This window comes from Psittacula echo (genome assembly GCF_963264785.1).
Source record: "Psittacula echo genome assembly, chromosome: 9".
NCBI lineage: Eukaryota > Metazoa > Chordata > Aves > Psittaciformes > Psittacidae > Psittacula > Psittacula echo.
Window position 1 is genome coordinate 3,929,718 of NC_137745.1, and position 24,506 is coordinate 3,954,223.

A 24,506-nucleotide genomic window follows, 5' to 3' on the forward strand; every position below is an offset into this window, starting at 1 on the left:
AAAGCCCGACATGTTATGTATGTCTCTGAACCTATAATGTCTCCAGGCATAAATGGTACACATTTTCTCACCTCAGTATTACACATCTTGCTTAGAGGCATTTAAAACATGTTAGAGAATTCCGTATAAATAGAGAAATTGAAAGGCAGATAAATTTCTGCTGAATGAGTTTATCAATGGCAGGATTCAGACTCAAGAGATTCTTTCACTCTGTGCTGGTTTCTATAGCATTTCAGATATTGTCAGAAATTACCTTTTGTTAGTGTGAAGCCTTGTAGGCTCACTGTTGTTTGCTTTACCTCAGTAGGAAAAATGCAAACTAAAATCTCTAGATGATTTTTCTAGGTGGTTTGGCTTTACCTGTCATAAAGTGAGCACCAGTGGCTGCATGGTGACATTTTGGCCACTTACTCAAGGTAAGTCTGAGTGCCTTTGTGAACAGTGGAGTTGCTCGCTAACAGCTTGTACTGCTTTATCTCTGCTGTTAACAGAATGTGAAGTGGGAAGAAATGGACTTCTTAGTTGGTATGGAGACTTGGGAAGGGTAAATTTCACTTTGTTACTTTAGCCTGCAGTATTGTCACATTAGCTGTAGTAGGTAAGATGAAGGAACTGGCAGCAATTTGTGTGGAAGATACAGTTTTCATAGCACTAAGAACCATTAAAATCTTCATCACTATTTAGAACCATGGTGTTTTGTAATTTGGTGAGTGATGTTTTCCTGTACAGAAGTTGGGACTTTCTGTTCATCTCCTGAGTACAAAATACTTGTATAAACCAAGCCATGGGAAAGCAGTGCAGTTTTAATGAGTCTAACAGATTTGGAAAAGGCTAGAATGTCTTGCATCACGTATGAGGTCTTCTAGTGATGAGGGAACGAACGCTTCAAAATACTTCCATTTGTCATTTAATTTACCCAAAAAAAGGCCCCCAGAAATTATGTCCTGGCTATAAATCTGGCACAGCAGTAATTGGCTAATGGTAAATATTACATAATTGGAGGTGTGGGATTTTGGGACATGACCAGAAAGTCCGACTAGCATTTGGTCATGAAAGAGCAGTTGTTTTACCTGGAGTGGGCAGAAAACCCAGCACATTCAGTAAAGTAGGCTGTTTAAAAGAGCCAGGGAATGTGAGAAAGCTAACCGTATCCTGGGCTGCATCGAAGGAGGTGATCCTGCCCCTCTACTCTGCTCTCGTGAGACCTCACTTGGAGCATTGTGTGCAGTTCTGGTGTCCTCAACATAAAAAGGACATGGAACTGTTGGAACGAGTCCAGAGGAGGCCACGAGGATGATCAGGGACTGGAGCACCTCCCGTATGAAGATAGGCTGAGGAAGTTGGGGCTGTTCAGCCTGGAGAAGAGAAGGCTGCGTGGAGACCTCAGAGCAGCCTTCCAGTACCTGAAGGGGGGCTATAGGGATGCTGGAGATGGACTCTTCACTAGGGACTGTAATGACAGGACAGGGGGTAATGGGTTAAAACTTAAACAGGGGAAGTTTAGATTGGATCTAAGGAAGAAATTCTTTGCTGTTAGGGTGGTGAGGCACTGGAATGGGTTGCCCAGGGAAGTTGTGAATGCTCCATCCCTGGCAGTGTTCAAGGCCAGGTTGGATGAGGCCTTGGGTGCCATGGTTTAGTGTGAGGTGTCCCTGCCCATGGCAGGGGGTTGGAACTGGATGATCTTAAGGTCCTTTCCAACACTAACTATTCTATGAGTCAGGAGAGGGAGGCACCTTCTTTATTACATCTGTAGTGGAATCTGTGTTCACGCCCATGGCAGAGGGACAACTAGAAGGGATCTGGATTAAAACAACAAAGGTGGTTCTCAGGATGTGCTGTGAAAGAACAGAATGTCTCTGTTTAAGTGGTCAGAGTAAAGAAGATAACATAGTGAAATAGGCCAGGGGATGGGATAATTTGTTCTAAAAGAAAAAGCTAATCATAAATTTTGAGGAAAAAAGTTGGGGTTGCAGCAGAGATTGTGGAAGCCTTTGGAGGTGCTACATCTGAAGTTGTGAAAAAGTCTTCCTAGCAAGGAGGGTATGCAGCATAGAAAGGGGAACGGAATAACTGCTGCTTAGTAAGATTGTGTTCTTTATTTCTAGGTTATTTATGCTTTGTTTTTTGATAAGCTTTTAGAGCTGAACCTCTTTGGGCAGCTTCTCTACTGTCTGGCAGGAAAATCCTCCACTGAGAGAAGTGTTTACTCTCTGCTTTCTCATGAGTTTAGCCATCACTGGTGAAGGGAGTGGGAAGGGTACTGATGGTTCAGTGCCCCTGCAGAGGGAAAGGCTGCAGGAGCTCTGATATTAAGCAAGTATTTAACAAAGTTCTTTGCCCCAAGTTACAGAAGTCAGGAAGGGAAAGCCTGGTACCAAAGGAGGAGTATTTCTTGCAGATTAAGTTTGAACTGCTCAAGTAGCTGTGCTTTCATGATGCTCAATAAAGCTGGACAGGTCAGTAATGAAGAAATCCTGTGGTTTGGTAGAATTAACCACACAATAGGTTCTGATATTAGGCCATGTGGGATGACTCCATCATATGCCAGGATACACTGGGACTGCAAGTGCTTGCTTTTGTTTCTAGTAGTTCTCTCCACCTGTTAAAATTGATAGGATTGGTGTAGGAGCAGTAGAGGTGGTGGTTTCAGGTAAAGATACACAGTGAAAGCTGAGACATGTTGTACAAGTGGAAACAATATTGTATGAAAGGAAAAATAAATGACCATGTTGTGCCATTGGACACATAAGAAAATACTCAGAAATCATTTGTCTTGTGGCCTCAGTAGGTTAAAGAATAGTCTAAAATGCAATTGTTTGTATGTTACCTTATTGGCAGGAGCTAGCCCTTTTTCTTACATAAACAGTATATTTTCCCTGTCAACAGGCTAGGCTATGACTTAAAATGAAGACCTGCCTTAATTGTGTCCTGCCTGTGAGACTGGGAAGAAAAATGCTTTTATGAAATGAATCACATTTCAGTTACGCTTTGTGTGACTTGTCAGGTCACACAGTGAGTAACTGGAAAGAGCAGTCCATGTATCCTTGCTATTCCAGTGCTCCTACTGAATACAACATTTCATCAGACTGAGGAATTAACAGCAAAACAGAGCTGGCCTGTTACGAATGTGAGCTATGGAACCTGTTAAATAGGTTGTGGTAGTTCAGAGCCAATAAAACGTGCTGCTGGTCAAATTTACAGCCTCTGGTAATGGAGATTATCATTAATCTAATGTAATCCAACTCAAGAGAGAGCCCTAGTAAAACTAAGTCATGCATTTGATCCCTTCTGTCACTTACTTTGTGGTGTTCATTTGCTTTTAAGACAATTTCTGTATGAAGTAGTAGCTTGAGAAAACAGAACTGTTTTATTAGAGTGAAATACCGGTTGAGTCAAGTGCCAAAAGTATAACTTCACAGTGCAGAAGAAGAAAATGTTTTAAATCCAGATAGGTCTTCGCAAAATCTGAGTAACACAGAGGACTATCAAGGTCTTTAAGAGACAGGTTTTAAATAGGATGTTGGGATTTTTCTTTAAGAGTCTCCTATCAGTCTCCTATTGAAGAAACATGAAACAAGTAAATTAAAGTCCATAAACCAGCATGTTTACAATATTCTTAATAATGTCTTCTATTTAGTCATGATAGCATCATTGTAGCAGTTCCAAACGAGGAGTTTTTTTACCTAAGCTGATGGGTTAGAAGACAGCTTAGTGAATGTTGGTACTGTCAGATAGTTGCAGAGCCCATTGATGTTGACAGATAAATTCCCACTGGCTTCAGTAGCTTGTGGATTAGATCACATAAAATGAAACCACTATGCAATATGCTTACTTTTGATAAGTTTCCTACAGTTGTCATGTATTTATAGAAGTCTGCGTAGCAGTCTAATAAGTCCTCAGCGAAGGGAAGAAGTAATAATTTTAATACTTTCAATGGTTCTTTATTGCAGCTTCGTGTGTATGCAATCATATTTTTAAGGCCATTATTTACTTGGCATATTCTTTTGGTTTCATATTGAGAACAAGTATGTTGTCAGGCCACACCTGGAATGCTGGGCTCAGTTTTGGTCCCTACTATACAGAAAAAGGGTGTGGATGGGCTGGAGAGGTCCAGAGAAGGGCCACAAAGATGATCCAAGAACTGGACAGTGTGTGAGGAAAGGCTGAGAGAGCTGACTTTGTGCAGCCTGGAGAAGAGAAAGCTCAGGGCAGACCTTATCACCAGGTTCCAGTATTTAAAGTGTGGCTACAAGAGATTCCTTTTTTACAAGGGGACACATGGAAAAGATGAAGGGTGATGGGCACAAGTTAGTCCTGGGGAAATTCTGACTGGACACAAGAGGAAGGTTTTTCACAAAGAGAACAATCAGCCATTGGAATCATCTCCCCAGGGAAGTGGTGGATTCGCCAGTACTGGTTACTTCTAAGATAGGGCTGGACAGAGTGCTGGGACATCTGGTCTGGGTCATGCTTTGCTTCAAAAGGTTGGCCCAGATGATTGTTGAGGTTCCTTTCACCTGCTATTCTATGATTCTATGATCTTTACATGCATGTGGCAGTTGTAATGAACTAATCTATTTGTATATATAGATGTATGTTACCTTCCCTGAATGATGCTATTTATAAATGTTGACAGTCTGCAGTTTGCATACTCAAGAGGGTGCTGCTGTTCTAAATGACGAACAAACCTTTGCCCTGTTGTAGTAAAGACTACGAATCTTTTGGAGGATACAATCTCCTTATTGACAGGGTTAGTATTTAGTTCCCAGCCGACTCTTCAGGCATGCCTGGAAATCAGTGGAAAAAATGGAGCTGATCCTGAGCGCAAGGTGTACATAAATGAGGCGAGTGCTGCCTTAGGCTGGGCAATTGCAGTGTTGTGGGGAGACTTACGGAGCAGTGGCTTGAGGGACTGGACCCATGTTTCCTGGATGTGTGCTCCTCACTTTGCTAAAGACTGTTGCTGATTAGCTCATCATTGCAGTGTTAAAGAATGCAAACTGAAGTAGCATAAACCTGGTGCATGTTAGGAAATGGTTTTCCCCTTGATTTTGCTGTCAGTCAGAAGTAGCACCAGTTTTAATGCTTTGTTTCTATGAAATGAAACCATGACAAAACCCCATTGGTTTCATGGCACAGCTCCATCTCATGGCAATGGATGTACATGCTATGTAGTTGAAGAGGGAAATGGTTCAGATTTTTCTATACATTTGAATCACTTTTAGTGATAACTACTTCAGTCACTGTCCTTGCCTGAATTCGGTAAGTAGTATGAGCTCGTATGAGGCTCCATGTAAGGCAACTGTATATTCTGTAGTTGGTTAATTTTAAATGTGCAAGATTTTTATCCAGAAAATGAGTTGTGAAGGAAGAAATGCATAAATGTTTCATACTTTGAAAAGATCCTGCCTTACAAGAGGTCACACCAGTAACTCCAATAGGTGGCATTTGTTAGCAGCTGTCTGGCTTCTCCGCATTCAGGCTTTGGAAAGCGACTGTTTGCATGGTGGGTTTCAGGTAAATGAAGGTACCGCTGTCTTTTCTTCCCTACATACAATGCAAGAAACTATCCACAGTGAGCAGCCAAATGTGACTAGAATTGGGTGGTTTTGTTGACTTTACTCCTGCTGACAGCTATCCTCACGCTCTTCTCAAAGGCCTTGCCCGCAGGCCCTGCCTTGGAAGCATTGCTTCCTTTCTAGGGAGAGTCAACATGCAGGTATTCCATGCTCATTACTGGGAGGAGTAATCGATTGTAACGGGAATTTGAAGCTACAGTTCAGTGGAAGCCTGTAAATAAACAGCACCAAAGAATTTTGTTCCCTGTCTTCCCTCAGTAAACAAAATAGTAAGTGTGTAATAAATGCTTTGATACGATTGCACACTTCTATTGCAAATGGGAAATGACTCAAGCAGGGCATGACAGTATTTTCCTACTACGTATAGTAAATAAATGAGACCTAGGTTCTGTTTCACAGAAACTCGTGTGAAGAACTTCTTAGAGTTTGTTCTGAAAGGCCCTATTCTATGACCGAGTCATGACTCTCTGCTGTGAGACAAGGGTACCAGTTCTTCGAGTTTGTGGATCAACATTTGGAGGATTTTTGAGTCCAGTACATTTTTATAAAGGTTGTTGGTTAAAGCTACTTTGAAATAAAGGCTTTTAAAATGATTAAAGGTGACATTTGTTTTCAAGCCCCAGATTGCTTCACTTCAGTACTCTACTGTTTATTTTCAAAGCTGAAGTCATTTGTTGAAATGTGAATCGTGCCAGAGTTTAGTTGTTTAAAGGTTGCCTCATCTAAATGATGTTGAAGTAGAAAGACTGAGTTTAAAGAAATAGCATCTCACTGAATAATGATTAACTAATGTTGCAAGCACATTCCAATAGGTGCAATGGCCTTCATGCTGAAGAACAGAAGAGCCTCTCTTTGGCTTGCTGTGGTTCCCTGGGTGTATTTCCTCTCTCGAAGTAGGGGCAGCATTGTGGGAGGGTTAATCCCTGCATATGCTCAAGTTACTCTTCAGCTTTGAAGAAACAGGGTGTTACTCTCAGCTTATTTTGCAGTGTTCAAGAGACAGCTTCACCACCACAATGATTCTATTATGTAGCAGACATAATTCTACTTAAATTAAACTTGTGTTCTGTGACATCCAGTAATGCATTTCCCTCACCTGTTGCTGCATCAGAAATCAAATCTAGGAGCTCGTCCTGTTCCCAGTAAAATTAAACAATAACATTACTGTTAAATTCCTGGGGATCAGAATTGGAGCTTTCAATATTTTTCCAAGTGGTCAATATTAATCTTTCAAAGAGCCATTTCAGTTGTCCATTGTTACTGAGTGGTTGCTTTTCTCCTGAGGCAGATGTGATGTTATCTTTTAAGACCTTCCCCTCTGGTCTGGCTTTGGTGGACCTCTCACAGTACAGCTGTCCTTGGGCTTCCGAGTTCGGCTGATGCTACAACATAGACAGCATTATAAACTTAAGCCATGTCTATACATCTTCAAAGTTTTTGAGATAATTTTCATATTCCCCATATGGAATTTCAAACCAGATTTGGAAAGAAAAATAAGTGCTTAATAATAGTTCTTTAAGTTAGACTTGTGGTACAGTATATTTAACTTCTGTTATTGTCAAAAACATTTGATAACATTATGCTGAGTATTCACCTTGTATAGGAAACTGATGGATGTGTATTTATTGCAAGAAAACAGTGTAAACCAGTAATGCAAATGCTTTCTTCATTGTTGTTTTCTTACCAGTTGTGTGTTTGTACAGAATTTATTGTTTGGCCGTATTTACTATGCCATTTCAGTAAAACCTCTTTCTTTGCTTTCTACCGTCCAGTATCCATTAATACCTAAGATACCCTTAAGAAATGCATTGCCAAAAGCAGTGTTTTCAGTTGATTATTTTAAAGGTTGGTTCTTCTGCTGCTGAAATCAGTGGAGAAACTGTTCACTGTCTCAGTGGGATTTTCCAAAAGCAATGATGGATTGTTTTGATGTGTAATACACATCACTGATGACATAGATTTAGTTTAGCTTATTAGCATTTTGTCAGATTTTGAAAATGGACAAAGTTATGTTTTTCAACACTGAAGGTGTCCTGTAGTAGTCTGGTTTTGGGTTGCACAACAAGTTGTTGCTTACATGTAATAAACGCAGGGAAGGTACTCTAAGCTTTGGCTTGAGCAAAGAAGGTGTTGGGAGGCTGATAACCATATCCCTTTCCCAACTTTGGAGTGTTAGGGTAGTTCTCTTAATCCCCATTTGGTTCAAAGCAGATACGTGCTGCCTAAGGTATACAGCTTGTATTCCTAGAATAATGTCTGCTCGTTAGGCCTTGGAGATTGGATCAGTGAATTCTGTTCTGTTACATCGCAGCCATCCCTGGTACATAAGAATTACTCATGAACTCTCGTTCAGATTAATTACATTGTCTGAAGTTACGGTCTAGAAAAAGAAACACTGACTTAGTAAATCAGGTACAGATTTGGTGACAGCAATCTCCAGGACCTCTGATATTTTCTTTAAAAAGAAGATAAAGTTTCTGAGCATTGTGCTTCCAGTAAAAGTTTTTTCTGAACACATGACAGGGTAAAGGTTAACATGAGTGGATGTTAGGAAGTTGTTCCCATGGAAACGAATTTCCACTGACTTTAACAAGAGCAAGATTGCGTCTTTTTAGGGGTGCTTATTTTATAGTGGTAACTAATTGTGAAATATGTGTTTCAGTATCCTTTAGTATACAGTTCAATGTTGAAAATAACGTTAGGCTTTTTATCACAACATGTGATGTTAATGATACAAGGACATCAAAGGAAAGAGAACTCTCTATGTGTAGCTGGTCTATTTCATTAGCACTCATGTAATTCTAAGACACTGAAGGCCATACCAGAAGTGTTTGTGTAGCTGCTGATAACAGATACATATATCCTTGATTTTCTCTCTCCCTTTTTTCGTGCAGGGCCAAGGCTTTTCGTGGAAAAAAGGTCCATGGAGAATATGACATAAAGGTTGAACAGGTAACTAAATGACTTAACCTGAATGTTACTTTCATATTTGTGTATTTGTACAACTACATGTATGTGTAGAAGTACATACTTTCCTGGAGGTATTTAAAAGAAGTGTAGATGATTCTGCGGTTTTAAATGTGTCACTTGAAGACATGGTTTAGTGGTGAAGGTGGCAGTACGGGGTGTTGGTAACAGAGGGTTGTGATGGGAAGCAGGGAATGAATCCATTGGTTTGCTTTGCTTGTGTGCATGGCTTTTGCTTTACATATTAAACTGTATTTATCTCAGCCTGAGAGTTTTCTCACTTTCGTCCTTCTGATCCTCTCCCCCATTCCACCAGCAGGAGTGAGCAAGGGGCTGCACGGGGCTCAGCGGCTGCTGGGGTTAAACCGTATCAGTCCCTTGGTGCCCAATGTGGGCTATTTTTAGAGGATTCTGACCATAATTGGCACAACATTAAAAACATGTTGCGTTCAGAAGTTATTGCTTAGAGACTGTGGATGTCCCAGACACTCCATAACTAGAGGTTGCACTTCCACATCACTAATTCCTTCTCTTAAGAATATACATACTCCCTGGTTGCACTGCTAGCATGCTCTCTTAAAAAAGCACTGAGTAAATGTGGGGCTATAATTCAGGGTGCATTAGAATTATGACTGGTTTATTTCAGCTAGGTAACTGAAAAGGGAAGTGAATAAGTCCTTACTGTTCTTCAGTCTTGAATTCTAGAAATAGATGCCACTATCAAGAAGCTTCAGTAGATGAACTCAATTGTTTTGTCATTGAGATTTCAAAAAGTGAGATAAATGGTCACTAGCTGAGTGGATTCAGCTTATCTAAATTCACTGTAATAGTACAGCATCTAACTTTGCTCCATTCTTTACACCGTTGAATATCTGCTGATGTTCTTGGCTTGGAAACATGGAAAGCTTTGCCAGGGATCTTCAAGAGTACTGAGGGAGAGACAGGAAAAAGAAGACAAGCTGTTTTGTCCCCAAATGCCATTCACACCTACATCAGACCCTGTGGCTGACATCATACACACTGTCTCTTTAGTATTGAGAAAGGGTCTGTGTAAGCCTGGAATTTCCTTCATTATAGTCTCTTGTAGCAGCAGAACTACCTTCACTCAGTAAGAGATTGAAAGCTTCTGAGCCCTACTTGTCACTTGGTAACATCAGCATTGTGACAATCATCTACAAATAGATATTTACAACTACTTTAGTGTTCTGCTATTACTGGAGAGCATTGTTTTAATTTTACAGCAACCTATCTTAACCTACAATATTTTCATGTACTAGGTTTTTAAACTACAAAATCTATACTGTGAATCACTGTTTAATATGAGTTAGTAACTGGGGAGATCAGTTGTCAGTCTCGCATTAAATACCTTTTTAAACGATCCTTTACCATTGTCAACACTTACACAAATAACTCAATCTCTTGTCATTTGTACTGATTTTGCCATAATCTTAAAACTGCCCCTTTGTTTAAAATGTTGCAAGGCTTGTCCTAGAAAGTATTTGAGTGTATGGAATTTAATGAAGAGATCTCCATGCTTGAACACAAGCACATCCGTAAGCTCTTGGGTTGGAACAGCGGACAGAGTAGTCAGCACTTGCCTTAACTGAACACTAAATTCTGAAAGCCTGACACAGATTTACTTCACAAGACTTTCAGTGATGCCATTTTTCAAGCGAAGACTAATGAGAATTCTGACACTATTCTGTGTTAGTGTCCAGGATAGCAAAGACGCTTTTATTTATCCACTAGAAGACACTTGGCTGCATTTCAATTTTTCAGCTGTGTAAAGTTATTGTAAAGTGCCTTGAGAGTCTAAGCTGATGAAAGACTGTGGATAAATGAAAAACATCCTGTCCTTTCCTTTCAAATAACTGTAGATTCAGAGTATGGAAGTAATTCCCTTTAAATTTCACATTTCCAGTGTGAGAAGATACTTTGAAAAAGTTCTTTACTTGTGAGTCAGTTGTTCATTGGCACCAGATCTTTTAAAAGGGATAAATGCATATAAAGGAAACAAAAAGGGTGATGCGTATGAAGAGACACAAAATGCTGTAAGAAAATGTTCTCTTTATCACATATTAATGTTGGTTTTGTACTGTTCTCTTCAAAACGCTAGGTGTTTGTTGAGTCTGGGTTTATCTCTTTGATAACCCCATACAAAGCAAAAATACAATCTCTACACTTGCCTGCAATATGAAGGAGTAGATGCACTTGCTACCTTCCCACAGTCCTTTTTCATAAAAGGCTTTTTTAGTTTCTGTTTTCTTTGATTAGAATTCGTTCAAATGTGATGTGTCAGATGTGGCAAATACTGTTGGATTAATATCCTCTTGATGCTCATGATATTCCAAATGCATATTATCAGCACTTCAGATACTAATACTTAAAGGAAGAGATTTAGGAAAATAACAAGTAAAATAACCCAGACTGACTAATGTGAATCTTCTTTTCACAGGCAGAATTTTCAGAGATCAACTTGATAGCCCATGCTGATGGCAATTATGCAGTAGATATCCAAGTATTTCGAAATGGCACTAAAGTTGTCAGGTAAGAAAAGCTAAACCGAGAGACAGCAAAAGCATTGCAATGATAAAGTGTGCATGTAAAAGGTACTGATGATTTTCACTGGATGTGCAATATGGATTCTGACTGATGCAGCACTCCTTGGTCACTGGCATGAAAAGTGGGAAATAGAATATCTGATCGGTGCAGTAAGTCCTGTTTGTGACAGGGAGGAAACCTGCCTTATTGATCACATCAAAGGTGGATTTGCTTGAGAAGGGAATAAAGTCTGGTATAAAGAATACATGATGGGGAGTTAGGGTTATTGATTGAGGTTTATCTTTGCTGCAGGATAACAGCAATCTTGGTGATTTTGTACATGCCAGACTGTTCCAAATGAGCAGCATTCATTTCCAACATTGAATAGTTTCTGTTGAAACAGGCCAAGTTGTAGTACTTCTCATAGGATAGTTACTGGAATATCACCATCTGTTTGAAAGATTTCAGTTTAAAAGCCTGAAATTTCCCAGTAAGATTGTCCAAAAAGGATTATTCCAATTGAAGGCAGGGTAATTTTGCCCTTTTTTTTTTTTTTTCTTCAGTGAGGACATCAAAAGCCTTGTAAATGCAAGGGGAGAAAACAGGAGTATGACTGGGCAAAGTAAAAGCTTAAGTAAGTAGCAGCAAAATCATTTCAGGCAGTCGTATATCTAATCTGGGAGAATTATTTCTATTTTGGCCAGTGAAGTTAAGGGTGAGTTAAGTGTAGCTGTTGTTCAGCTGAGCAATTGCATTTAAAAGGGTAGATCAAGCCACTAACAGAGATCTGCTAGTTTACTGCTTATGTTTCTCTTTAGGCAGGAGTCCAGGGAGCTGGGCAGCATACAGCATGGCTTGTATCCTCCTGCTTTTGCACAACATCTGGCCAAATAAGAGATTAGGAAGTTTCTACTCATTCACGTAAACAAAAAAAGTAACCCCATTGAAATCAGTTTACTTTATGCTTTAAAACTCACAAGTGCTTAATCCCTTGTGGGTTCTAGAAATTACTGCAGCTTAATCCAACAACCACGTATGCCAAATCGACAAGATTATTTCTTTAGAAGAATAAGAGATTTCATTTTTTTAGGGGTTTTGGGGTTGTTTTGGTGTTTGTGTTTTCATCTGGACATAGAAATTTTGGAGCCAGGAAACCTTGATCTCTGCTCCTTAGTGGCTTTTCTGGAGAGAGTTTTCCAAACAGAACAAAAATAGTGAGGCTAAGTTAGCATCAAAACATGCCAATACTTAATGGGAGTTGGGAACCTCCAGAAAACGGCATCTAGAAAGATGTGTGTTTGCAGTTTATGAGAACTTGGTGAAACTACTGCTTATGTGAACAAACAAAGAAATCCTGTGTCATCAGAGGGCTCTGATAATGAGATGACAAAGAATCTTACCATTTTATTAGTTTCATAGGTAATTTAACAGAATAGGACTACCTGAAGTTTATAAATTTCACTCCAGTCTATGCATAGGTGGACCTGCTGGGAGAAGGAGATGCAGACATGATGCAGTTCTCTGTTTCTGCAGTAATTTACCTGGAGATACAGAATGTTTTTGAAACACAGGATTTTTCGTAATTGTTCTGTAGCTTCAGATAGGTGCTGGTCTTTATGTTGCTTTAAGCCTGGTTGGTTTTTGAAGTTAGTTGTCTGAAGCCTGAGATGTGCTCCTTCTGTCACTAAGGAATGCAGTTACTGGTGGATATTACTTTCCATGTTCAGCTGATAAGAAGCTTTATTTGAAAACCAGCATTAAACGTGAGTTAGACAATAGGATGTGTGTCCTGATCTTTTGGTTCTGTCTGTCTCGGCTGTCAAGAGAGTTGGGAGAAACTGCTGGTTCTGCTGGTATCAAAGTTCATATTGAATATGGACTATGAGCCTATTACTAAAAAGGCATAAACACTGACTATTGAGATGAAATTTCTTGTGTTACTAATCTGAGGCCCACTGTGACCTTGTATCATAGATCTATGAGTAAAGTATTAGTTAGCAAAATCATTGACATCTCAGTGACAGAATTTTACTGTCTTAGTTTAGGAGGAAAAGTGAAACGGGCACCTGCTTGTTTCATTTTTGTGAATGAAAATCAATCCATGGAAGATGATACCTTCTGTTACATAATGCTGCGATTTGGGATCTGACAAATGCTTAAGCCAGGATTAACATCGCTCTCATGACATTCTTCTGCACAGAGTCATTGTGTCCAGCAGTAATAACATGTCTAGAACAGTTACGTAAACGTGTCATGTTCCTTTGAGGAGATTGTGCAAAACAAAATACATTCTTTTAGTGTTGTTGGGTTTTTTTATAAAGTATATTCCCTCAATTCCCCAATTGTTTCATTAAATTGGTATTTTAATGGCCACTTCCTGTTCTTTTACTGAAAAACACAGAGCTGGCTTTGAGATGATGAATAGTCAATCCCCTGAGCACTGCTTGAAGTGACAGAGGCGATCTCTTCTTGCACCAAGTGGTCTGCAATTCTGATGAAGGCATTATTAGTCCTCTAAGGATTATAGTCTTGCTGTGCTCCTCAGTTGAGTTGCCTTGTGTCAAACACTTGGCACACCACCCTGAAACCTAGATCACACATTCTAAGACCTATGCTACAAACATGGTTTTGGGAACTTGTTTAAAGGCTACGGTTCTTGAGTTGTGGTCACTACTCTACAGTGCTGTTGTAATGACTCTTGACAGCAAACCTTTAGCGTGTTGCTTTTGCCAAACCCTGCATTACAATTGAAAGCCTGGTTAAAGCTCCAGCTAATCTGCTTTGACTACTGCCTTCAGGCTGGAATCTCAAAACTGCTAAGGCAATTTCAGTGTGAATTTTAATCATTTTGGTTTTGTTTTGTTTTACTAGAGTGAGATTTTGGAATGCCTTCGTAATCTTTGGAATTTTGCACTCCAGCGTACAGCTTCTATTTAGTCAGGGCATGTAAATAATTACACTGATTTACCACACTAATTTAATTTACCCTACAGTTATGCGTCTTTCAGGAGGTCAATAGCTTCAAGCTAGTCAGTGTTTTTCCACCAGCGGAGAATCTTTCAACAGGCAAGAGTAGGAGCAAATTGCCCTGTACTGGTGGCTCTCTCCAGTTGCATTATATCTTCTCTGTTTTATAAACTTCTTCAGTAACTAAATGTCAGGGTTTGAGTAAGGTGAAAATGGTGTCAGACTGTCCTTAAAGGTGCATGGTGATAGGACAGTAAGCCACGCAGGCTGCAACAGGGGAAATTCTGATTAGGTACAAGAGAGAAAAGGAAAACAAAAAAGCTCAGTTTTAATTTTAAGAATTCATTTTGACAAGTGTATTGATCAGGACTTGGATTGTGATTATCTCCAGTGCCTTTTGGAGGCAATGGGGTTGCTTCATCTTCTACTGTCTTTTAAAAAGTCTGATAATAGTTGTGAAAACAGTTATTCCCAAGAAGCTGAAGTTCCTGGCAGAGACATTTGCCGCCTTTGGTTTTGATTGTCATTGCTCAGGAACCAGTGTACATAAACTAAGTACATACTCAGAGTTTATATGTGTGATTTATCTTTCAGTTGGAAGACAACCTGGAAAGTTGTAATAATCTCTCTCTGCTCTGAATGGAGTCACATTATTGACTGGATCCTCATGTTTTCTGGACAGTGGCTGAGAAATGATACAGTACGGATTTTCATAAAGCCATAATAACTCTTTCAATCTCTTAGCATTTACCTTTGTTTTGAGTGTTCTTTTAGTACTTCTCTATCCATCAGCTAAATGGATCCATCAGCTAGACATTTTCCCTTTAAAGACTGGGCTCTTAAAGGAAAAAAACATTTGATCATTGACCGTTAGCAATATATCTTTTTTTCCTGCTAGGTCCTTCAGGCCTGATTTTGTCCTGGTTCGACAGCATTCATTCAGCATGGCAGAAAATGAAGACTTCCGTAACCTGATCATTGGGATGCAGTATGCTGGCATCCCCAGCGTCAACTCCTTGGAGTCCATCTACAACTTCTGTGACAAACCATGGGTGGTAAGTCACGCACCAAGTTCTCCTGGTGCAAAAGCAGTTGGTGACTTTTTTTTTGCTTGTTTAGGTCCCTTTTGTGAACACTGAAGTATCAAACTGCAAAGGTACTTAGCAGAGCAGCGTAGGCAGTGTGGAGACAGAGAAAAAAATGTTTGTAGTACAAATAGTGTACTAAATGAGGAAGCTAAAGGCAAGCCTGCCCTCTGCTAACGTACACACTGAAGTGAGGAGAGTGTTTGTTCACAACTTGGGAAAAGCAAGCTGAGAATATTTTTCATATTTGTGGTTTTGAACTTAATTCAACCAGACTTTGGCCAGTGTTTTCCGCGTGCCTGTGAAACATTTGGGGCTATGCCTTAGCAAGGAAATCTTGAGCTATTAGTTTCCTCATTTAAAAGCTCTTTTCATAACCTTGTGCATATGGGGTTAGGAGTTGGTCTTTTCTGCTACACCTAGAGTGATGAGTACACTGGAGAATCACTGATGTTTATCAGTTTTACTGCAGAAGCCAATTCAGTTTTTCATTACGTGCTTTGTAATGATGGAGGTAGAATTCAGTGATCTTGCTTCATAGAGAGCTAAACATTAGTAGCAGCGAGGTAAAATGTAGTGCTAAGAAAGATGATGATGAATGGTGCAGTGCTGTTCCTGTAATACATGTATTCAGTTGTCCAAGAGCTAATGAAACTTCAGAGAATACCACTTGTTATGAAGGGACAAAGCTTCATCATTTTTTCCTCTGTTGTTGAGGTAAGAAAAGAACATCATTACAGTTGTCAGTACTTCTCATACCAAAGGGAAGCTTTACTGTAATACTTCTCATTGCCTTGAAGATTTTTTTTTCACATTTATTATTAAAACCCCTCCAAAAAAACGTTAGCAGACTTTAACGTATATTTCTTCCAGCTAATTTTATTATATGCTTATGTAAACTACAATGGGGCATAAATATTTGATTGAATGTTTATAACTTCTGAGAATACATATTGTACATTGCTGAATCCATGATTTTAATGCATAGCATTTCTGTGCTGTGGGGCATTTCTTACTCCTTTGATTCATTGTATACAGTAAAGCTGGGTGGTGGAGCAATAACAGTGGCATTGATATGCAAGAAGGATGCAGTAAAAAGAAAATGAATAATTCCTCCTTGTAATATTCCTGTGGTGGCATTAGAGTAATGGCTCTTCTTCCACCAAACTGATCAAGATAGCTCTTTCTTGCCACTGGTCTTGTTTCACATAGAATTTCTGTGCTGATTTTTCACTCTTCTAACTGGGAATAAGTGGAAGTTATAGGAATATTTACTAAAACAGGTGGAAGACCCAGCAAAAGCAAATATGAATTTATGTGTGGAAGAATTAATTCATGCTTCATGTCTTTTTCTTGTTCCACATAATATACCTCACAAATAATGAAGTAGTATGCTTATAAGGTCTTATTTGAATTTAGAATTATAGTAATTTTAAAATAGTCTTGAATTATGGTAGAGCTTTTCCAAGGGTGTGAGGGTGCTGAGGCGCTGGCACAGGGTGCCCAGAGAAGCTGTGGCTGCCCCATCCCTGGCACTGTTCAAGGCCAGGTTGGACACAGGGGCTTGGAGCAAGCTGCTCTAGTGGAAGGTGTCCCTGCCCGTGGCAGGGGTTGGAACTGGGTGAGCTTTAACATCCCTTCCAACCCAACCCATTCCATGACACCACAGTTCATGATGAAATGACTGCCCTCTGAATTGCCAGAAGAATCTGTATCTTTGGTTTTTGCAAAAATTCTCATTTTGGCTGAAATTTCTGTAGTTTGTCTCAGCCAAGAAATGAGTGAAATGAAAATATTTTTCAGTTGATCTTATTTTGTTTGAACATAGAGAAGAATGATATTTTTCCCTTTGAGATTTCCTACCTTGCACTTCTACATTTGGCAGCCAAAATGGGTGTTCTTCGGAATACTCAAAATTTGCACAGCCTCAGCAGGAGTCTGGTTCATCCCTTTTAGGTTTTCCTCTCAGAAATGACTGCTCTAGAGAAACTGTAGGGTCAAACAGGTGACATGCTTAAAACTAGATTCCTTCATCTTTTTCCTGTAGTTCCCTGAAGCTGTTTCATTAAGGTGTGTAACAGAGCAGGACTGGAGCCTACATACCCTGCCTGCAAGTCCATGAACAGTGAGGCCGAGCAGGCAACACTCCTGCTGTGAATATGATTGTTCTTTGCTCCACCAGTGGCTTCAATTCTGGGTTTTAACTACTTGTGACCATAAGCTAAGCCTGTAAGGGTGAGATTGGTTCCCATTCTGAATGTGTGATGATGCTGTACTTTAGCTGGATCCTACTTAGGAGTGTGGACTTTTAATTTGAGTACAAAAAGAGTATCTGCACAAACACAAGGGGATTTGTTTGGGCATTTAACTTGGAATATCCTGACTTCTGTTCTTTGTGGTAGTGGGAGGTGCAGAGACAGCCATGCTCATCCCAGAGCATCATGAAATCTTCATCACTAAGCACGGCAAGATGTCTTGAAAACCTGTTTCAACCCATGCCAGAAATACTCTGAGGATAAAAATCTGTTGATCCTTTGATTCAGCCAATGTCATGAATATTCAAATAATGCAGCAGAACCCAGGAACTGTTGGTTTTGCTAATGTTCTCTTCTAACTTGCTTGATTACACCTAACTCATACAGGCTACCCTGCCTCTGTGCAATCCCTGCTGCAAACTGTGGTCTAGTTTTGGATGCCTTGGGGTGCTCTTCTCAATCTGTTGCTGCATGGAAGCAGTAAGCATAAGAACTACCGATGCTCATACTATGCTCCTAGATGTACTTCAGGCCAGTGACTCAAGCAGTGTTCTCCACTGCTAAAATGACACCTATTTAAGCTTAACTGATATATGCTTACTTAAACTGTAACTAGAAAAGAAACCCTAGCAGAATTATTCTGCAAGTTCTTTGATCAGAAATCTGCTCAACATTTACAGCCCTGATTAAAGGAATTGAATCACCTGCCAGGGTCATCTGTTACGTACAGAACTGATTTGCTGAAACTGCAGTTGTATGTTTTCAGTAAAGACTCCTTTCATTTAAATTCCTTTTTCATCGTAGCTTAAATAATAAAATACACTCCAGTTCCCGTTTCAATTTATATTATTTGTTGCTTTAACAGTCATTTCAAAAGCAAAGTTAGGTTCCACTTCATACCTATCTGTATCTTTTCATAAAGTACAGCTTATGTCAGGTTGTCAGGGAGCATGTTCAGCAGCCCTGAGTGTCCCTGTCAGGTTTGCAAGCATGTGCTTGGACTTGCCATCGATCAGCCCCCTGTCTTCACTGTATGTAAAGGATGCCTTTCTGGATAATCCCTTTCTTAACATGGGTGACCTGATGGTTGTATCAAAGCTATTTCTGAGAAATGTATTCACTTTCCTGTAGGTAAAATTTGAGTGGCAGAAGTGAATAGCAATTTCTATAACAGTATTAAAAGAAATAGGGTATCCAGTGGAATGTGCCTTTAAGGGATGAAAAATGATTGAATTAGTCATGGGCAGTTGCTCTTATTTACCGCAGGGTAAAATCAGGAATAGGATAGAATTGCTAGGAGGGGAAGTCAGGAAAGAATAAAATGAGAGTTAGAATCCAACATATAAGTTCTTTGGTTTTTAAGTTACTGCTGTTCAGAGTATCAGGTTTTTGCGTTTCTTTAGAATATAGAGCTCTGGATGCACAGCATCTCTTCTCAACCCTGAGGGCAGATTCACACTCTGTGTTAGCAGCTGAAGCACCTGCCCTTAGTTTTTCATCAGAACTCTTGCTGTCCTGTGCCTGCAGGCAAGTGTGGGCTTCTAGGCCTTTGCCAATAAACAATTTGTATTTGATCTGAGGTATTTTATTGAAAGGTGGAAGATTGCCAGGAACACACTAAACATTCCTGAATACAAGTCTTAAAGCTTGTATTTTCCAGTGTCAGGACATACCTAGTTCCTTCGAATGCATGTCTAAAGTTCAAAGCACTGAATAACCCTTTGAAAAGTTGGGAAGCCAGCAACCATGGCAACGAAAATACTGAAATGAGTGTGTTGGTGAGATGTTTGCCTGCTGAAATATGCTAATGTTTGGGATTATTACTGGACTCCTGTTATTTCACTTCTCTGATAATACTTAGCACCTTCCTTGTGGAAAAAAATCATGGTCGTGGTTTGTGAGAAGAGTTTCACTTACACACCGGTAAGAACGTCAGAAAGCTTCTTACCTAGGGGGAAAGCATGACTTTTATAAAGACAGACTAAGTTCTTTATCCATGAGTGCATGCAGAGCTGCGGAGTAACAGTTTTAAGGCTCATGCCTTGTCTTACCACATTGGAACATTTCATTGCATTGTCGTGTTGCAAAGTGATAGTCTTGTGCATGACTTAGCCCTTTCAAATGAGCCAAGAATGTTCCCTAGTTTAATTTATAGTTGCAGCAAGTTAAAGTGAGGAAAAAACTTACACTTTCCTTGTTGGATTTGTGACTCATAATTTGACTCATGTCTAAAATGGTCTGTAGAACCTGGTGTAAAGCGCTTATAAAAGTTTTATAATAGTAAAAAGAAAAAAGAGCATAATTACTTACCCAAAGTTATGAGCTGGTATTGTTTAAAGTTACAATCTAGATACTTTATTATCTCTGTTTTCCTTTAGAAAAGGTAATTCAAGAAATAAATGAGATATTCCTTAGCTGAGGCTTAGAAGGTGGATGTAAACTTTCCTATAGCAAATGATGTAGGGAAGGGAAGTAATTGTGGAGAGGGAGGTAATTCCAGAAGTAACTGGAAGATGTGATAAGGACAGTGCTTGCAGCAGTGGGTGAAATCCCAACTTATGAGGCAGACTGGGAAAATACATAAAAAAAAATTCCATGTTTTTCCAGTGTATTGGGTTGAATTTCCAAAACGTTTCTCCTGCCCTGTGCATCCTTTTTCATGCTTCCTAGTAAGATCTCTGTGGAATTAGCATGCTTAAGTCTTTACGTCAGTTGAACCCTGATCTTGATTTTAGCTTCAGTTGCAGACTCTGGTGGCAGGTGTTGGAATACCACAGGTTATTAGCTCTTCACCCATACTGTGTACAGCACTGCTAGTAAGTGGAATTGTGGTGAGGTAGAGTTAATGGGAGCATACTAAAGATGCAGACTCTGACTTAGCAGTGACCACACAGTTCAAGGTCCATGACTGCTATAGGTAGAACACTATTGCAGTTAAATCTGGACTGTGACGTACTAATTACAGACAATACGGTCTGGATTGCTATTTTATATATCTATGCTACGGATAGTGATAAGCCTTTCAACACTGCAGAGATCACAGAATTGCCGTAGTTTTGTAGACCAAATGCATATGACTGAAGAGAAAGAAAACTCTCGTAAAATCCATTCCACTGGATTCCATCCAATTCCATGATAGTAGCTTTACCTAGCAGCATCTGCAGCTGGCTTCAAATCTCTTCTCTTGTTAGTGTGCCTTGGGAGGCTACATAACAGTGACTGGTTTAGAAGGCTTTAAGGAGACACTAATTGCGCATTTACTCTGGTGAAGGCAGTGGCACAATCTACAGCATAATAACAGGTCTACAAAATCATTTGTGAGTAGTGACCTCAATTAGGTGCTGCCACGCTTGTGGAAAAGTCTGTATTTAGCTTTACTGGCTTGATGTAATCAAGGAGGGGATGTAGGGTAGTGTGTCAAGCTACAGACGGCTGTACCACCTGGGGAAGGGATGTCTGTCACTGCATGGATGGAAAGCTGGGTGCAGAGCAGGCTTGGCCTCATGGGATGTACACTCTGTTGGTCTAATGACAAACTGATACATCGTTTCAGTAATGTGGGAAATAAAGGAAAACCACCAGGAACTGTTTTCTAATCAGAAGCTGGCAGAGTGGAAATGAGACCCAGAAAACAGAGACACCTGTATGAATGTAGAGACAGATGAAAGATCCTGATATAGAGCCCCAGATGTGAACCCATCTTGCACTGAAACATCTTCAAAAGCTCACTGGGACTTTGTCTTCTTCATTGTAGGAATTTATTGTTATTAAGGGGTTTAAGTGTAAGAGAAATGCCATAGAACACTTTGTTATGCCAAAACTTGTTTGCTTTCTTGTCTACGATTATTCCGAGGGAAGGCTGGTCATGGCTTTTCCCTTTGGTAAACTTGGTAGTGTTGGAGATGTCGCAGTTCTGTTTGTTTCTCTAGGCTTTGGGAGAGGACAGCCAAATGCATTTTTGCAAGTTTGTTGACATTTTCCTCTTTGCTGCTTTTGCCAAGCTTACATCATTCTGTGCCTTCGTGTGTTGTAGTTTGCTCTGGTTTTTTTGCAGATGATTTTCCATTTAGCTATCTTCATCTTCCTACTCTTACTGAAGGTTTCATTTCTCTGCTCTTACCTTTCTTTCTGTTTTAGCTGCAGTCTGTTGCTTTCTGATGGTATTGAGTACTCTCCCCTACCTTGTTTTCTCTTCCTTCATGTGTTGTTGTTAGAAGTTGCACTGTCGTGCTTTTTCCCCCTCAAGCTATACTTAATAATCTTGAGCAACAGACTGAGACACTGGCAGGGAACTTGTAGGCACTCTGCAGGGAGAAGTGTGTGAAAGAAATGAGCTCTGTTCATTCCAGCTTCCTGTTGACACAAATTATTGAAGCTATGCTAATAGGCAGGCACAGCCACACAGATGAGTTTCAATACTGTGTCAAAGTATCTTCTGGAGAATGAATAACAAATGAAATGAATGTGTACAAGAAGGAAAGTCTTTGGAAAACCTATTTGCTGTAAATCTATGAGACATCTCAATGCTATTCCATGTCTCTTAGAGAAAGATATTAGAAATTTTTATTGCACCATAAGAAAATTCTGTGCTCATTTCCAAAACTAAGATTTGTACATTAATATTGAACAACGGGGTAGAATTTGGCTGATTACTCGCTTCTCTGTATGCCAGAGGAGATCTTTTTGAAGGTCAAGGTTGAAGAAAGCATACCTGCAATCTGGCTTCAACTCAGATAGGGAAGACCTTTAGAGACTTTCAGATTTAACGTCTGTTAACATCAGAAATGTTAGAAATGTTAGGACCTGTCTGTTAAGTCAGTAGCTATAGTTTTACGTATTTCATTAGACAAAACCTAGAGCCATTACTGAACTTCCTTGTGGTTTCAACCAATCTTGTAAGATTGCACCTCTTTATAGAGCCATATTGAGTTTGATCTGTTCTTAAAACAGAAAGGGAATATTATAGACTCTCTTAATGATCCTGTGTATGTAAACTCACTTGAAATTCCTTGAAAAAGGTGGAGACCCTTGAGTAATGAATATACCTCAGTATGATGTTTTGTTTTTTCTGTTCCATACAAGTAATTCTTACGCTCTATGTTCATCAATCTTGAACTATTAAATACTTTATAGATAAACTAAATATATATATATTGCTTTGACCAGCATTTACTGCCATGAGACTAATTGAATGCAAAAGTCAACTCAGATTTTTGTATTGCCTTCTTGAATGCTGTGGTAGGTTGTTGCCACTTTGCCCTTCTCTTCCCTGCACTGAAGAGCAGCCCTGGGAGCTTTTGATGTCTGTTACAGACTTTCAGTGCATTGAGTGGTTCTAATGGCAGAAGATTGCAACAGACTTTTAACCATTTCTTAGCTTTTACTGAAAGAAACTTTATTTAAATAAAGGCTGTAAGATTAATCTGAAAACCAGGAGTATAAAGCTGTCATTCATATCCTTTGAATTATGTGCTGGTTCTGCTACTGAATTGAAATTCAAAACACCATTATCTTGCTGAAATGAGGGCAGGATCTCAGGAGAGGAACGTCCGTGTATGTAAGAAGCCTGATTTGACTGAGTTTGAATTCTGTGGGCAAAGTCGCAGATGCACATGATTGCATCTATGTGCAATTTAAGACAAAGGAAAAAAATGTATTTTAGCAATATAAAAATGGGCTTTACTTTTTACTTCAGTGGCTAAATACATAAATAATGCTTTTTTCCCTGAAGATAACTTCCTACATACACATCTGAATACCTGCACAAAAGGTAATGAACTACAAGACTCCTTAACAATGAATATGGAAGGGCTCTATCTGTAAACATACAGTTTGCATTAAAAGGTAGATTTCTTCGTGTACCATGAAGTCTCATTGAATTAAGTACTTTTATAAACCTTATTTTAGCTGGAAAGTCTCAGGATGTTACTATCTCCAAAAAAAATCCCACAAGGCAATAAAATCTTTCTGCTGTGGTGAGCCCCAAACCCTTTTGAGAAGTGCTTATGCACTTGCCCAAGTACCATTAAAATTACCAGGTGCAGAAATGTTTCCTTGGGCGAGATGCTGAACTCCATGTTCCCATCCTAATGGAATAAGCTGCACATTCTCATTGCTGCCAAGTGCACCCAAGAAGGAGCCCCTGTAGCTTTTATTTCGGTGACTCAGTTCCATAAACTAATTTTTTTTCCCTCTGTAACTTCTCATTCTGAAATAAAAAGTTCCAGAAGGCCTCTTGGTCTCAGCCTCACAGTACTTAGTTTTGCATATTTGTTTGGAACAAACATGTCTTGCCTGTCTTCTACCTTTTATGCTCATCAGCTGCTTTTCCTTCTTTTTAATCCACATATCTTCTTTAAATCTCAGTTTCCTCACTTGTTTATACATTTTGTCACTGCCTCATTAGCCAAGGTGTTTCTCATTGCCAGGTGCCTTGCTACCCAACTTTGCAAGCCAAGAGGGACTGCTTTTGTGTGTCTGACTCTGACCGTCTTCTAGTTTTCTGTTGGTTTTGGTTATTTTTTTTAAATCCAGCTTTTCTAACTGTTGTATTAAACTGTTTCCTCTCTCCCGGATGCACTCTGGTAGTTTGTAAGCAAGAGTTCTGCTTGCAGTGCTTCCAAGGGCATGAGGTTTTTATTTAAAGCTTTATTTTTTGAATCCTGTTGAAATTCATAATGGTTTGTATACAGATGTAATTCTGATGTGAAATTATTCCAGTGGTTAATTACAGCAGTGATTGCTAATTGGAGAGATGTGCCTCTCAGAGGCAGCACAGGCTGCAGGGGAGCTGCAGGAGTCAAACAAATGCCTTTGGGAATCCTGGGGAACATGGAGCAGGCAGCCCAAACAGTTCTGGGAAGAGTCAGCACAACCCACACAGGCTGAGTAGCCTTGTCTCAGTAGGTGCAGACAAGCATGGCAGAGGGTGAGGAGGGAGCTGGAGGTAAAGAAGGTGAAGAAACATCAGCTGCAGTCAGGGGTGGAAGGAAGAGGTGCTGCTAGTCCCAGAGTTGGTGAGTAAAGCAGCAGGATTTGACTAAAGATGTAGTGGGGGAGAGCAGCTCAGTTTGGAGAGGCAGAGATCCTCACCATGTTCTCATGTGAGG

The 24,506-nt window shown here is 39.7% G+C and overlaps 1 protein-coding gene across 1 annotated transcript in view; it reads left to right on the forward strand.

Annotated features, from left to right (window-relative positions):
- Positions 1-24,506, forward strand: part of SYN2 (synapsin II) — a gene marked incomplete at both ends in the record, with an annotated part of 176,368 nt that overhangs the window by 57,234 nt on the left and 94,628 nt on the right. Inside the window, 3 exons of the mRNA XM_080625308.1 lie at positions 8,477-8,534; positions 11,005-11,096; positions 14,956-15,112. Of these exons, the coding sequence (XP_080481434.1) occupies positions 8,477-8,534; positions 11,005-11,096; positions 14,956-15,112 (307 nt within the window). The remainder of the gene's footprint in view (positions 1-8,476; positions 8,535-11,004; positions 11,097-14,955; positions 15,113-24,506) is intronic.